Source organism: Colossoma macropomum, unplaced genomic scaffold (genome assembly GCF_904425465.1).
Source record: "Colossoma macropomum unplaced genomic scaffold, Colossoma_macropomum, whole genome shotgun sequence".
Lineage (NCBI taxonomy): Eukaryota > Metazoa > Chordata > Actinopteri > Characiformes > Serrasalmidae > Colossoma > Colossoma macropomum.
The window spans coordinates 3726885-3742841 of record NW_023494793.1 but is presented as its reverse complement, the minus strand read 5'-3'; the positions used below and the strand labels follow the sequence as shown (position 1 = coordinate 3742841).

Sequence of the window (15957 nt, the reverse complement as noted above, 5' to 3'; positions counted from 1 at the left end):
CTGCCTTCTCTTCCCTTCGTCTTATGGCACAAGTTGTCCAATAAGTCTCTAAAAACTCCTCAGAAGCACACGATGTACACATGGCGCAACACGTGCAAGGTAATGCAAGGTATGCGTGTCATGTCGGGTCAAATCAAGTCAAATCAAGTCAAAGTTTATTTATATAGCGCTTTTTACAATAAGTGTCTTCACAAAGCAGCTTTACAGAAAAAAAACGGGTCCAAGCCCCCATGAGCGTCACCAATGGCGACAGCGGCAAGGAAAAACTCCCTCAGAGGAAGAGGAAAAAACCTTGGGAGGAACCAAGACTCAAAAGGGGAACCCATCCTCCTCTGGTCAACACCGGATAGCAAACATGCTGTGCAAGGCCTACATTACATCTTCATAGAGAATGAGCAAAGGAAATCACACAGTGCACAGATGTTCTGCTGGACGAGACATGGAAGTGACGGTGTTGGCATATTTTTTTGCCATAATTTTTTGGCCTAGCATAGGTTAGCCAGTCAGCTGCTCCCTCAGAGTGGAGGATGGGTGTGAAAAACGAAGGTCTCGGCAAGTTTCGAGAGGCATGTTTGACAATTGATTTTAGTTCATTTGAAAAGAAATGAAGTTCTCTTCGGTGTGTGCTGATGAGAGATTTCCACACAGGCTAGGTAGGGCAGCTTTTCTTTGCTCACTGTTTTATGGCTAACCGTCTCACTGTGCTTAACTGGGGTGGCCAAAAGGGCGGCCTTGGTTCATGGCCCTTGGCTACACACCTGTCACCATTAGTTTGAGAAAAGAAAATGAGAGTAATAAAAGTCCTACCTTGAAGTTAAAAATAGCCATGCTGCTTGGCTCTACTCTCTACATTCCAATTACATCAGGAAGGGAAACATTGATAATTCCAGCTTGCACTGATGTCATGAACATTGGCTGGGACTTCAGGGATTTTGCCCTGGGACTTCAAAGTTTTTGCCCTCAGGACGGTCCCAACTTGGCAAAATCAGGAGGAGAGAGGTGGTTTATGACTGTAGGCATTCCTTTGGTTGAATTATTTTGATATTAGGCTTTCATAGCTCTTGATCTGTCTGAAGCGTGTTCATAAGCATGCCTTGTAACATGATGAAGTGGTTCATCAGGTTCTCATCAGTAATTACTCTAAAGAATCTGTAAGAACTGAAACTCACTCTCTCAAACTCTCTCAGTTGTGATGCAGAGCAAGATGTTCTTGAGTCTGCTGGTCCTACTCGCTCTGTCAATAAGAACAGGTATGTTTATATTTCTAATGATTGCATGAATTGAACAGTGTGTTTGTGACTGTGTTTTGACTCATATAGGTATTACTGTTACTATGATAATTGTTTTCCCTAACTAATAAACATTTTGTTTCTCTGACAAATATTATAGCTGGATATTACATGTCTGTGACAGCTGAATGCACCGCCAGTTCATCTGATCTGTCTGACGTGGAGTTGATTTATACCCATTATTGTAATAAGGATCTCTACATGCAGTTTAACAGCAGTGTGGGGAGGTTTGTCGGCTTCAGTGAGTTTGGAGTGAACATGGCTGAGATCTGGAACAACAGTTCTTTACTGCAGGAGTTACAGGCTGAGCTGGATGGATACTGTAAACCCAATATACAGGAAGACAGCTTTGATGCTCTGGATAAAACAGGTGAGCTGCACATACAGTGGACACTGATCAACGTCTTAAAATCCCAGGTTTATTACATACTAAGGCTTATTATTCAGTAAATACAGGGACATTGCAAACCGGCTGAGCAGTGTATTAAGTTTGGACCCTCTGGCAGGCCTTGGCCATGTTAGAGGTTAAATGAAGACCTGTGTTGCACAACAGTTCATGTCTACAAACATCACAGTGAATTACTGAGGTGTATAATCTAAAAGTGACATATCTTTTTGGTTTATGCTTAAAATATGTATCTCTTTAGTCGTAGATCTTTTCGCAGTAGCCACAGTTGGAAATGTTTCTAAAATAAATGCGAGAAGTACTTAGACAAAGTGATAGTTGCCTCATTTGGAGCATTACAGTGCTATATAAAAACAAAAGTATTATGCATTTAGTATTTACTTTAATATTTGATGTTAGATATTTAGTATTTACTTTAGCTATTTCATATATATTAATGGTCAAATCTCACTTTCTGCTGTTGTTTGCCATCCGGAGTCGATCAGAGGAGGATGGGTTCCTCTCATGGTTTCTTCCTCTCACTCTTAGGGAGTTTTTCCTTTGCCACTGTCGCCGTTGGCGACGCTCATGGGGGCCCGGATTTTCTTTTCTGTAAAGCTGTTTTGTGACAACATCTGTTGTAAAAAGAGCTACATAAATAAACTTTGACATGATCTGACTTCATATATGCTCTAATATGAACCCACAGCTGCCTGAGAAACTTCAATTTTACCACATTATGTAGTACAACATGTGAAAATGTACGCAAACAGAGCAAATCTGTCTATGCAGCTTTTGACAGCAATTGCTTAAACATTCATCCACACCATCACATGGTTAAAAGAACAATCACAACAGCGTAGAACTGTTTGGTAATCAGACTATGAACTGATCGTCACTTTACAGCAGTTGCTGCATTGAAAACACTCATTAAGATAACAAAGAGTAACTGAATATCTATTAATTATAATGTTACAGGATGAACTAGTACTGAAACACAAAACATCACTGTGACTAGAAAACCAAATGTGTTTTTGTGGTGGAACAACGTGTTAAAAGTTGTTTTCTTTTATGATCTGTAGGAAAAGAAAAAAATACAAAGCAAATTAACAAAAAGCTAACACCTGGGAAGTTCCATCCCCATCACTACAATACTTTCCCAATGCACTTGCAAATAACAATTACTGTAAAATCCATGGGTGGTGGATCATTCTCAGCACTGCAGTGACTGACGTGTTGCGCTGGTGCGAGTGGATCAGACACAGCAGTGCTGCTGGAGTTTTTAAACACTGTCCACTCACTGACTCACCGTCCTGACCATTGATGAATGGGGTAAAGGCAGGATAAAGTATGCAGAGAAACAGATGAGCTACCATCTGTTGTAGAACCTCAATGTGCTACTATATGCTAAGAGGAGCTTGGTCCTTATCATCTCCCAGTACTATGATTTACATTAATGTTAATCTGATACTTCAACATACTGCTTATTTTCTAAATCATTGTATGAACACATTAACAATATCTCTCCGTTTGTAGTGCTCCCGAAAATCCATCTCAGGTCAGAACAGGAAGCCGTTGCCGGTCATCCAGCCATGCTGATGTGCAGCGCCTACAACTTCTACCCCCCAGCCATCGATGTGTACTGGCTGAGAGATGGCAAAAAGGTGACCACTGAATCAGTTTTCATTGAGGAGATGGCTGATGGAGACTGGTACTACCAGATCCACTCCCACCTGGAGTACACGCCCACATCTGGAGAGAAGATCTCCTGTGTGGTGGAGCACACCAGCTCTAAGGAGCCCATCATCATTGACTGGGGTGAGAATAAACACACATTACAGACCTTACAGCTTGTTTACACTGAGCCAGTTCCTGAGTCTTGAGCTGATTGGAGTGTAATAGTAAGGGTGGGTTATAAAAAGGCCAGTCTGAACGCAGCCGCTCAGTGTAGACGGGTTGCTCTCTGATGACTCGGACATCTCATGAGACGCATGTGAGATGCAGATGAGTAAAGTGTGAATAGTTCTGTTTCTTTAAGCCTCATTCTGAATTATAATCCCCCCCAAAACAAAACTGTACTAACAGTTACCTTTAGTTCTGCCAGAAAGACTCGAGGCAAGAGTGAAGGACAATATTTTATATCCTTAATGGAAATTTACAAGTTGAAAGACAATAATTCAGTAGAAATTACAGTCTTTGGCGTAGGCCCCGTCCTCGGTCCAGGTCTTGGAGCGTCAAGACCCCCCGCTGATCCTGCTGGAGAGAGAAAGCAGGGGCGGAGCGAGGGGAACGTCAGGGGCGGAACGAGGGGAACGTCAAAAAATAGGCACCTGAAAGCAGCAGAATAGGTACATAAGTCGAGTCATTTTAAAGACCAGTGTAGGGCTGTGATTGGTCAGGAGTACCGAATGAATGAACGACACAGCATTAGAGTCGTTCTGGCAGAACTTTTGCTAAACCTTCCATTTCCTACAAAATCCACAGCATCACTTACTCTTAAAGATAAACATGCCACAAAGGGTTCTTTGAAGTGATACCATGGAAGGACCACTTTCGTCAGAGATGTGAGAGCGTGAAGAACCTTTTTCAGGAGCAAATTATCTCCACATAATGTAAAGGTTCTATGCCATGTTCTAAGTGACCAGGACATTACATCCAGGCCAAGAACAGCTGAGGAAGGTGTATTTTTAAGAGAGTAAGATGAAATATCTGACATCATCATCATCATCATCATCAGTCTCAGGAGATTCCCTAAGAGAATTCTTTGGATTTACATAACATGGGAAAGCAGCTAATCTGTATCTGAAAGGCCCATCTAAACATCATATCTGGGCACCAAATATGAGACCCTTAAATAAAAATGGACTCAGTGTAATCATTTAAATGATGCATCAAGACTAAATATGAAATTATCATAAAGTTGTGAAAACAGCTTCATATTTTTTAATGATAAAAAAATAAACACAATAATAATAACGGGTTTATAATGAACCGTTTGTGCCGCAGATCCTTCCCTTCCTGATTATGAAAAGATCAAGATCGGCATCGGTGCTTTCGGGCTGCTTCTGGGTTTTGTCCAGGCAGCTGTTGGATTCATCTACTACAAGAGGAGCTCCTCAGGTCAGTGGAAGGAAGAGAGGGTTCAATTATTATTGATGTATTAGTGTATCTATGTGATTTAATGATGCGTGTACCAGTGTTAGATGATGGTAATGAAGGCTTTCGTCAGTGTGTGAACATATCAGGATTTAATGTAATTATTAAGCAAGTTGATCTCACTGTTCCAGAACACTCTACTCTCTTATCCCAGTTACCTGGGATTTGCTTGTAGCTCCATCATGTCATCATCTTGTCCACCTGTGTCTTGTTAGCTTTGCTGTGTAAGTAGCCTCTTGTATTTGCCTGTGTCTTTGACAGATTTCTCCTCTCAGGCTTACAATCTTTAACCTACAGACCTCATTTGGGACAGTTTCATGTTAAAAATCTGAAACTTTATACTTCTAAGCTGATACTCAGTGACTCATGTGGGAATATCCAATCCTATCTTTGCCACTGTTCTTAATAACTTACGGACTTGACAATTTAGCGCTTTTTTCTAGGTATCACAGAAATCTTTGATTCATTATTGAATAAGAATTGATTCCTGACTCCACTGCACACCACATGTTCCACACAGCCTTGTGTAAAATATATGTAGCATGTATAGAATATATAGTGAGAACATTAATGAATGTCAAGCTCAAGTTTATTTTACACCCTACTTGTATAAACTGAATGGAATAAAATGATTATTAAATGGATTTATCACATTTGTTTTCAGCTAATTAACTCTCCACAAACTTGCTGTTTTTAACTGAAAGACCCAAAAAGACTAGCCAGCAATGCAGCTGAGGTAAAAGAACATTAAGATAAACAGACAAATGCTAAAGACTTTAGAATGACTGCCTTTCTCAGACTAAACGTCAAGCCACGTCACTTTGTGGACTCATTCTGGGGTTAACTGTGGAGAGAAACTGAGGAATTGAGCAGTTGTCACGCATCCCTCTGGCTATGAGACACACTCAGACTCGATCTACCAGAATCCTCTGGGGGATCACCTGACCCAAGTGACTCCTGACCTTCGGAGTACTAATTCTGTTCACCTGTCTTGTGTGTCATATATCATAGTAGTGTAGTCTTTAGCGTAGTCTAGTTGTGAGGTAATGCATCTATTCAGATCTGCTGAGTGTTTTATTGTTTGATATTCCTGTTTACGACTGTTTTCCCTGTTTTTTTTTGACTCTGCCTTTTTGCCTGACCCTTTTAGATTGTTTGCCTTTTATGTTTGTATTTTTGTGCTGGCTGTCTTTTCTCGATTTGACCCACACTTGTTTTTTGACCACAACCCTGGATTTCGATTTTATCAGTAAAGCCTCTTTTTCTCTTTTTAACTGTGAGCGTCTGAATCTTTCTGGCACATTACAGCAGTTCTGGAAGTCAGCAAGTGTTGATGTGCATCAGCACCAAACAGCAACGGCTGCAAAAAAACAAAGGTTGTGAATTGTTGGATGTGAGTCCACTGTGCTGTGGCCTTTAGATAAACACGCTTCCACATACTACACTTCAGACCGGAAGGGTTTACTACATAACTACTAAACCAGCAGAACCTTTAATATACATTACAACAATGTCTGTGATAACCTTTGAAAAAACGCTTCTTCAAAGCTATAACAAGATAGGATGCATGGAAAGACTAGCATAACACTCATAACTAGGCAATGCCATATGTAAACATTACACCAAATCCATTATGCGTGTATTATTTTATCAGCTCACTTTTAAAAGCAAGAAAAGTGCTTTTAAGTTGGGTTAAACTGCTTTGTGTGTCTGGAATGGTTTATGAAGACACTTTCATGAGACATGTGGCTGTTTGACAAAGTAGCTGTAGTTTTCTGCCATGGGAATAACTAAGTTTACACAATTAAAAATAAACGGGTTGTCACAGGACGGTCCCAAGCGCAGAGGGGAAAACCTGTGAGGATGGGTCTCAAAACTGATAAGTAAAAGTAACAAAAAATACACTTATTCACTTTCATGGTGGTTGTATAGTGTGACCAGGTGTAACAAATAGTACGACCGTGTTTTAGGGCCACTGTTAATGAAAATAAAAATAGTAGACTTTGAGAATAAAGTCATAATATTTCGAGAAACAAAGTCGTAGAATTATCAAAGTGACATTAATACCAGGAAAGGTCGCGATATTGTGGCCAAAGGCTTTGCAAAAGGAAGGCAGCACCTCCTCGTGTTAAATGAGGGTCATCATATCGATTCACCCATAAAGAAACAGTCAGTCTCCCTGTCTCTCCTGCACATCAGCACCAGCCTGTTATTAGTATAAGAACCGGCTGAAACGGCTGAGCAGGAAACTGTGTTTATCTAGAATAAAGAGCCAGACAGACTCGGAGGAAACTGTCTGTCTGTGTTGTTGAAGGAGAATCTCAGGCAGGGTCGTCTACACGGCTATCGGGGGCTCCATCTCCCCCCATTCAAAGAGGGCATGAAGTTTCACAGACAGTGAGAATGATGATCAAAATGATCCACAGAGAGACAGGAGTGAGTGGAGCTCCGGTGCCAGTACAGCAACCGAGACCCCAACGCGTTAAGGCAGCCCCCCCACAGTTAGCCCCCCTACAGTTAGCCCACTTTATCCTCTAAATAGTATTTTATTCTCAAAGTCTACTGTTTTTATTTTTATTAACTACATCGCTGTCGTACAAATAGTAATTAGGAGATAGTGAGTGTGTTGTGTATCGTTGAAGGGGAGTGACTCCCAGCACTGGGGAGCACAGGTGATGAGAGCCCTCTGACTGGTGGGGGGGGTGGTGGGAAAATCAAACAAAGAAAATGCTCAAAATGGCATAATAAACAAAGGATAAATTCAAGAAACCAAATAAACAACCAAACCAAAACACATCTCAAAGGAGAGATGAGGAGCTGGCTATATTTCAGACTTTGTCTTAAATCAACACAATGTTTTCTTTTTCCTTCTTTCCCTTTTCTCGTTTCTTCTCAGTCTGCTGACCTAGAGCAGTGCTGTTTTCTCCTATTTGTTTGTTTGTTTGTTTGTTTTTTCTCTTTTTACACTGTTTCATCTCTTTCATTTTGTCTAAATACCCACCTGGCCTAAGTACCACACCAGTCACCCCTCTACAAAGGTGTGACAGGGGTGTGCTCTCTGCCACAGACCTTAAATGCCGGGTACCAACAGGTGCACCTGGTTTGCACTGATTACCCCTTGGTATTCTGGGATTTTGAGTCTCCCTGGAGTAACAGTGCCTCACTGCCTTCGCCCTCTGCTGGCAGCCGGCAGCACAGGCTGACCCTTCACAGTTTTGGGGAGACAGTGAACAGTGTCCACATGTGTTGTCACATAAGCTATATAAGTAACAGAATGACATTGCAGTATGAGATGAGTAATAATATGAATTGTATGAATACAATAAAATTAATAGAGCTTCTAACTGCACATCTGTGTGTAGTAACTTTTTGTGTGTTTATTAACACATTAATTCCTGAAAAATTGACACACTGAGAAAAGTCTGCATTTATCTTCATACATTAATACATGCCTGAGTTAATGCTGAGTAATTTAATCATGTGTTTGTTTATATATTGTAGTAATTTGCTCCAGCTTAGTGACTCATTGCTTTATGAATAATTATTCATTCCTGTCAGTTCAGGTATTCTTGCCATAAAGTGTTCCCTGGTTTTCTTGTAATACTCGGTGATAAATTATTACAGTTAAAAATCCTAAACATTTCATGTTTCTATGAATTCTTGCAGGTTCTTGGGTTCTCCTGTAATTGCAGGTGTTGAGCACTGGAGTCTACAGTGAGGCTGTTTCATCTGAAAGAATCCTTATCAAACGCAAACGTCATTATTTACACTTTAATTTGATTGAGAAGCCATTTATAGATCATTATTACTCAAATCTTAAATATTATGTACATTAAAATAATCAAGACCAGGCTGAGTATGAGAATACCAAAGAATTAACATGGAATATGAAGAGGGTGAATCTGATTTCCGACTGCTCAATAAAAAATCCTCCAACACAGAGGAAAATGTTACAAGTTGTAATTGTTGTTTTTTAATACAGGAAAATTTGAAGTTTTGGGTGGTAGTGCTAGTTTTCTATGTCATCATGGCAATGTTTACATACATGGCTACGTGCAGTTATTGCTCACGTTTTATCACTGCAATAAGGCACGGAACTGTGCTACACGTGAACAGCATAACCCTGCTCTTCTGGTTCTCCAGCATTGTTTGAAATTGGCTGAGCTGAGCTAATTCCTAGTATAGGCTCTGACTTATCCAGCTGTAGTGAGCTCAGTAAGAAATAAGGCTGTAAAGACAATAAAGTCCATCCCAAAATTAAGTTAATAAAAATAAAGCCCCAGACGTCTCCTTCCACTGCTGCACAGGGTAAGCCTTTACCCACTGTGGGGTGTGGTCAGTGGTCAGTCTGTTATAGTAAAATAGTGCAGTTGCCCATTTTTTCAAAATAGACTATTTTTTCAAACATTTTTTATTCCGAAAACCTTGGATGCAGAGACATAGTGGAGTATATGAGCGTAGAAATTTTGTCAGTAATCCAATCAACATGTTTACATGTACTTCAGTAATCAGATAATGGGGAAACTCTGGGTCTACATGAGTCAGACCGTAATCGGATTCCTGCTTTACAACCAGCCAATAACTCACAGAAGAAGACGCGACGTAAACGTAACGTAAGACTCAAACTTCATGCTGCGACTTTTTATTTTTTAAGAAAACATCATCACTTTACCTAAAAATATGAACATACATCATCTAGAATATTTAAAACTCTCATTTTGTCAAGAACGTATTTGGTTCCAGCGTCGTTCCAAAAGAGTTTTGCTGCGTCTCGCGGCGACGCTGCTCACTTTTTTCCGGTACCGCCGTCTGTTTTCACACATGCTCAGACTGGAAAATCCGAAAGAAATCAGAGTAAGAGTTCACATGCACTGAGAAATCTGATTACTGAACTAAAATCCAGCCACTTTTTCAGATTTGTTCATCGGATTTCTAAACCTTACTCTGAATGCTGTTTACACGACCCATTTGAATATTCAGATTACTGCAGAAATCTGATTATGATTGGATTATTGAGTGCATGTAAATTAACTCATTGTTCTGAAATGTGTAGAAGATTATTGTCTAAATATTTTGCAAAATAGTTTTACTTTGATAACTGGAGAAAAGATACAGGAAAGTGAGCATAGAGAACCAGTATTTGTATGATAGGATAGAAAAAGCTTTGACTGGTCTCCATGTTAATAAGAACAAAGTAAAGCAGGCTGCCTTTCACTCATGAGGTCCCTTTCAGAAACAGGTTTACTGAACCTCTGTATAAACATCCTTCTCGTAACAGTAGATCTAAAGACTCGCCTCTTCAAAGCCGTGCAGGTTTGACAGCGTTTAAGTTCTCAGGAGTTGACAGGACTTGTCCAAACCAGTTCTATCTGACGCTTCTCACATTGTACCACACACATGATAGATTTTCCCACACTGAAGCACCTCATTGCTTTCATTCCTCTAATAGTATTCAGTGCTGAAGTCGGTGCTCAGTTCAGTGATTAGCAGAGAGTTGAAACAGATTTTGTTGAGAAGGAGCCATCAGTGTTGTTGTCACTAAACAGAGCTTCCCAATCTGAGGCCTGAAGTCTGACACACCCTCTCCATGTCAACTTAGCACTGTACACCGATCAGGTATAACATTATGACCACCTCCTTGTTTCAACGCTCACTGTCCATTTTATCAGCTCCACTTACTATATAGGTGCACTTTGTAGTTCTACAGTTACAGACTGTAGTCCATCTGTTTCTCTGATACTTTGTTAGCCCCCTTTGACCCTGTTCTTCAGTGGTCAGGACCCCCATGAACCCTCACAGAGCAGGTACAATTTAGGAGGTGGATCATTCTCAGCACTGCAGTAACACTGACGTGGTGGTGGTGTGTTAGTGTGTGTTGTGCTGGTACGAGTGGATCAGACACAGCAGTTTTGTGTGTAAACTTGCAGGCAGTCCTTTACAGAAGGAAGAGTCAGGATTGATCCACTCAGCACTGACGGCTTCAAACAGCTGAATTACACTATCAAGCTAGTTTGTGTTTAATGTGAGACCAAATATTCTCTATAGGGCTTAAATCAAGACTCTGGTCAGCCAAAACCGTCAGTTAAAAACCATTATATTTTAGGCTTGGCCCATTTTTTTGCATGTAAATGTATATAATACACGTAATATTCACATCTAATTTTTAAAAATTTAGTAGCAACCCTGAATAAGCATTGAGGGACTGAGGAACAGGTATGAAGAATCAGCAAATCACCCAGCCAGGCCCTCTGTCTCCTCATCAACCACACTATGACTTTGAAAGGTTGTTTTTTCTTTTGTTTTTAAATCAGAAAATGAACTGCAGTGAATACTTTGAGGTTCCTTCTTAACTACAGTGTCCATTTGCTCATTCAAATGCTCCTAATTCCAAATAGAAAAAACAGAACAACCTTCAGGTAGCAAATGCATACAGATAGAACAGGGGTATTCAGTTCTGGACCTGGATGACCAGTGTCTGGCACAGTTTGCCGGACCAAGCAAACCCAACAACAGGTGAGTTGATTTAGGTGCTTTTGTGTTGTGTTGAAATATAAACCCTCTGATGTAGAGAAAGGACATGTTTATTCCTCACTACTGCACCTTCTTCACTTGGTGGTCAGTAAATGAGTGGTCAGGAGTCTCTGACACAATTAACACTAAAATATATTTGTGCTTTCTTAAACATGTGAGCTTCTCAAGCAGGATACATTTCTCACACATAGCAATAAATGCAGGCGTACGTCTCATATTGTGTCTAAGAGAGTGACACCTAGTGGACATAAAAACATATTGCACTTCATAAAGATATGCAGACCTGCTTTTATAAAGACATGCTGTAAGGGATCAGCCAGGGTTGCCAACCACCAGCAGAGGGCGACAGCATCAAGGTACCAGGGAACTCTAATTCCCAGACACCCTCAGGCTGATTAGCGCCAACCAGGCACGCCCAGGGCAAACGGCAGTTTAGTGTAGCACCTTTGTAGAGGGGTGACTGGTATGGTTATCAACGCACAGAAAAAGGCCTCACATCAAAGAGAGAAAAGATACTAAAACTGTAGGAGAAAAGAAAAGAAACATAAACAGCTCCATACCAAAAAGAAAAGGGAATAGGAGCTAAATCAAAGAAGCAAACAGTTCCCTGTGTAAAAGAAAAAAAGAAAGAGGGCTGAGAAGAATCTCTGCCCCAAAAATCCTAGGAGGTTGAAAAGAAACTCAAAATTAATTATCCTCTTATCTTGAGTGTGTTTACGTACAGTCAATGATCCAATAATAATCTGATTTCTGCAGTTTTCTGATTATTCAAATACAAAACAAACATTCTGATTTCTTAGATCAGAGTAAGGTCTAGAAATCTGATTCAGAAATCTGATAAAGAGGCTGGTTTTTAGCTCAGTAATCAGATTTCTCAGTGCATGTGAACTCTTACTCTGATTTCTTTCGGGTTTCTCAGTCTGAGCATGTGCGAAAACAGATGGTGGTACTGGAACTAAGTGAGCTGAAACCAAATACATGCTTGACACAATGAAAGATTTAAATATTCTTCATCTTCTAAATGATGTATGTTCATATTTTCAGGTGAAATGTGTAAAAAAAACAGCAGCATGAAGTTTTAGTTTTGCATTACGTTTAGGTCACATCTTATTCTTTACTGGCTGGTTGTAAAGCAGAAATCTGATTACTATCTGATTCATGTAGACCCAGAGTTTCCCCATTACCTGATTACTTAAGTGCATGTAAACACATTGATCGGATTACTGACAAAATCTGATTTTCTGCAGTTATCGGATTATTAAGTGCATGTAAACGCACTTACTGATTTGTTTTAATCTAGAACATTTTCTTTGAGTACGCCATTTTGGACTCTCATTTATTTGCCCTTTTTCCCACCATTTTTCCATTTAAAACACTAGAGGTGCAATTCCATCCTCTATCTGTGCCTCCTGGTGGCTCCGTGTTAAGCAGAAGATTGTAGGTTTGATCCTGGCCTGATGTAATTCTACACCAAGGTTCATAATCACTCCAGCCTTTTTATCAAATCCCTTTGATTCAGTTTAAGCCCGGTACTCGCAGGTTCTCCTCTCTGTGTCATTACTCCCGTAACACATGCAGGTTTGGCTCTGTGATCATGGTGGAGCTCTCAGAAATGTGCAGGTTCTAATGTCAGTTTCTTCACAGTGCACTGCTGTTACGCTCTGCCTGCTACTACATGGATTCGAATAGTTGTTACGCAGTGCTGTATGAGATGTTTGTAAGTGATGAGCACTATACATTCACACAGATCTTCAGAAACGTGGAGCAAATATGTGTAAATGAGTGACATCTAGTGGCTGTAAGTGTATATTACACTGTATAGTGCTGCTGTAGAACTGAAGAAGAATGAAGAAAAAACTCTCACTGTAGAAGAAGAGTAAATCAAGCCTGCATTATTCTATACATTTTGAAGTCACAAAGTTAAGCTGTTCTACGGAACCTCGTAAAGATCATAATGTCTGTTGTTCTGACATACAGACGTATAATTTTGAACAGGTATGCATATACACGTATATATATATCTTTCTATATATATCTATATATCTATATATATATCTATATATATATACATACAGATCTACACTTACTTATATCTTCATATATGCATTTTTAATCTTAAAACAATTGAATTTGATCTGAAGGGAGTACTCAATTTTTATTAAATTTAAGACAATAATAGATAGAATATAGTACATAGACACATAAGAACACAAACATACTCCCTTGAATTAAACTCCCTTTAATTAAAACTACAATACCAAAACAAACGTGAAATTACTGGAGATAGTGTGCAAATTCCCCTTTGCCCTGCTGGGGAATCAAACCCCAGTCTTACACATGAAGAGCAGTGGTGTTATCTGCTACACTGTACCAACCAGTAGAGGTGGGTAATCCAGGTCCAAAGAGTAAAAACCCTCCCCAGGATTTTGTTCCAACTGCTTGACTTCTCTAATTTGCTCAAACCAGCAGCAAAGCTGTTCAGGCAGTTGGAACAAAATCCTGGGGAGGGTTTTTACTCTTTGGACCTGGATTACCCACCTCTACCAACCAGCATAATTCTATTGCCCCACCCTCTTAAAAAGAAGGTTCTTCAAGGGTTTTTAGTAAAGAAAATGGTGTATATAGAACCATGAACACACAGAGAACCCTTTGTATGATTAAAGGGTTATTTGCATCATAAAGTTGTTCTTTAGATTGATGGAAAACGTGCATAAATGTGAAATATGTGGTTCTATATCGCTGCTGTTGAGACAAAATCTTGTATTTTTGCCATTTTTCAGTTTCTGACAGTGTGAAAATGCCTGTTTTCCCTTTACATTGTGTGTAAATTTTATGAAGAATGGACTAAAAGAAACGACCCAAAATGACTTGGAAAAATTCAGGTTCCATTGACCTACATTAAAAGTAAAGTATGTTTTTTCTGTCTCCTGTAAAGTTACTATTTTGGAGAGAGGAGGTTTTGATCCGACAGCAGCGATTATATAATCTTTTTGAAAATGGTTTTATAAAACATCCAAAAAGATTCTACTATTATTACAATGTCGAGCATAAATCTCGGATCTGAAGAACTCTTTCATGATGCAAAGAACCCTTTAATCATGCAAAGGGTTCTATGAGTGTTCATGGTTCTATATAGAACCATGTTCTTTACCAAAAAACCTCTTGAGGAGCCGTCCTTTTTAAGAGTGTAGATAAAGTTTCACCTTCAACAGTTGTTACAGTTAGACTGATTGTTATTTATTTATTTATTTATTATTTAATACTTATGCAGATTGAATGGAAAATTGCACTCACTTATGTTCTGTTTAATACTGAGTAACCTCACTGTCTCATTCTCCCCTGAACACAGCTTCTCCTAATGCTGCCTTGTTTGTTTCATGGATCGTATGAAACTTACAGTAGATATTGCCCAACACATCTATAGTCATGTGATTTACCAGGCAGAGTTAGTGCAAATAGCCAGGCTGTGTGATCAGTATTTTTAGTACTATTTTCACTTGGTGTAAATAGACACTGCCTTTATAAATATAACCACATGAGGGCGATATCCAACTTTTCTGTCACAAAAAAAAAACAACTACTACAATTATTATTAATAATAACATCATATTATTATTATTATTATTATTATTATTATTATTATTATTGTCATTATTATATAGTAGTAGTAGTAGTATAAATACATTATATATTAAAATTGATATTTAATCTGCATTCTCACTCTGTAGCTACCATCATGAATGAATCTACAATGGCAAATAAGTCTAAGTCTATAAGTCTAAACTAGAATAATGGCTACATTAAATTGCAGCCATGTCCACTCAGTGTGCAGCACTAATGCTGCTTCAGGTTTACTTTGTTTCATTTTGTGAGTTGCCAGATTCATATATATTGTCACAATGAATTATTTATATTGTTCTTTTTTTCCAACAAATGAACACGTCCAGGCCAGATGAATGGATTTACATCTAATTTTCTTCAGAATGCTTAAGAATTTTATCCAGGTTTTAAGCACACTTTGAGCTGGAGATGTTTACTGTACCTGGCAACGCTATTGGTGTTCCTCTTGTACACATCTCTCTATTTTTGCTTTTAACATTGTTTTCATCAGTCTAGGCTGATTTTATAAAGCTAATGTTGGGTGAGCAGCTCACAGTGAAGCTGATGTACCCACCACAAAAAAGAAAAACCAAACAAGAAGAATTATTTGAAGACCTGATTAATGAATTAAATGTACAAGTGTGATGAGCCGAATGAATCTGTCTGGGGCAGGTAGTTGGAGATCCCTCCTCTCAGTATCATGTAAAATGATATCTGATTTTTTTTACAGTTTTTTAGAGTTTACGACACAGCCTACACTTATTAATTAATTTCTCAGTTAATATTTCAGACTCTGCACCAGCAGGCAGATACAAACACTGCTGATCAGAGCTGGCAGCGGGCCTGAGACTCTAATTGGAAGCTGAAAATCAAACTTACCAAGATACTGCAGTGCCAGAGTGAAAGTAATGATTCTATTGGCTGTTTTACTGAGGGGTCTCAGTTAGAAAGAGAGGAACAGAGAGAGAGAGAGAGAGAGAGAGAGAGAGAGAGGAA

At 39.2% G+C, this 15957-nt stretch overlaps 1 protein-coding gene across 2 annotated transcripts; it reads left to right on the top strand.

The window, feature by feature from the left end:
* The first annotated feature begins 1186 nt into the window (after positions 1-1186).
* Positions 1187-8777, top strand: LOC118813078 (rano class II histocompatibility antigen, A beta chain-like). Of its 2 annotated transcripts, XM_036578223.1 has the most exons (5): positions 1187-1250; positions 1390-1659; positions 3211-3492; positions 4681-4794; positions 8497-8777. In XM_036578223.1, exons 1-5 carry the CDS (start codon positions 1193-1195, stop codon positions 8514-8516), a joined length of 744 nt encoding a protein of 247 aa, XP_036434116.1. In that variant the 5' UTR covers positions 1187-1192; the 3' UTR covers positions 8517-8777. The 2 variants fall into 2 exon arrangements, with proteins under 2 accessions (XP_036434116.1, XP_036434115.1); XM_036578222.1 differs by lacking the exon at positions 8497-8777 and having other exon boundaries at positions 4681-5400.
* The last annotated feature ends 7180 nt before the right edge of the window (positions 8778-15957 follow it).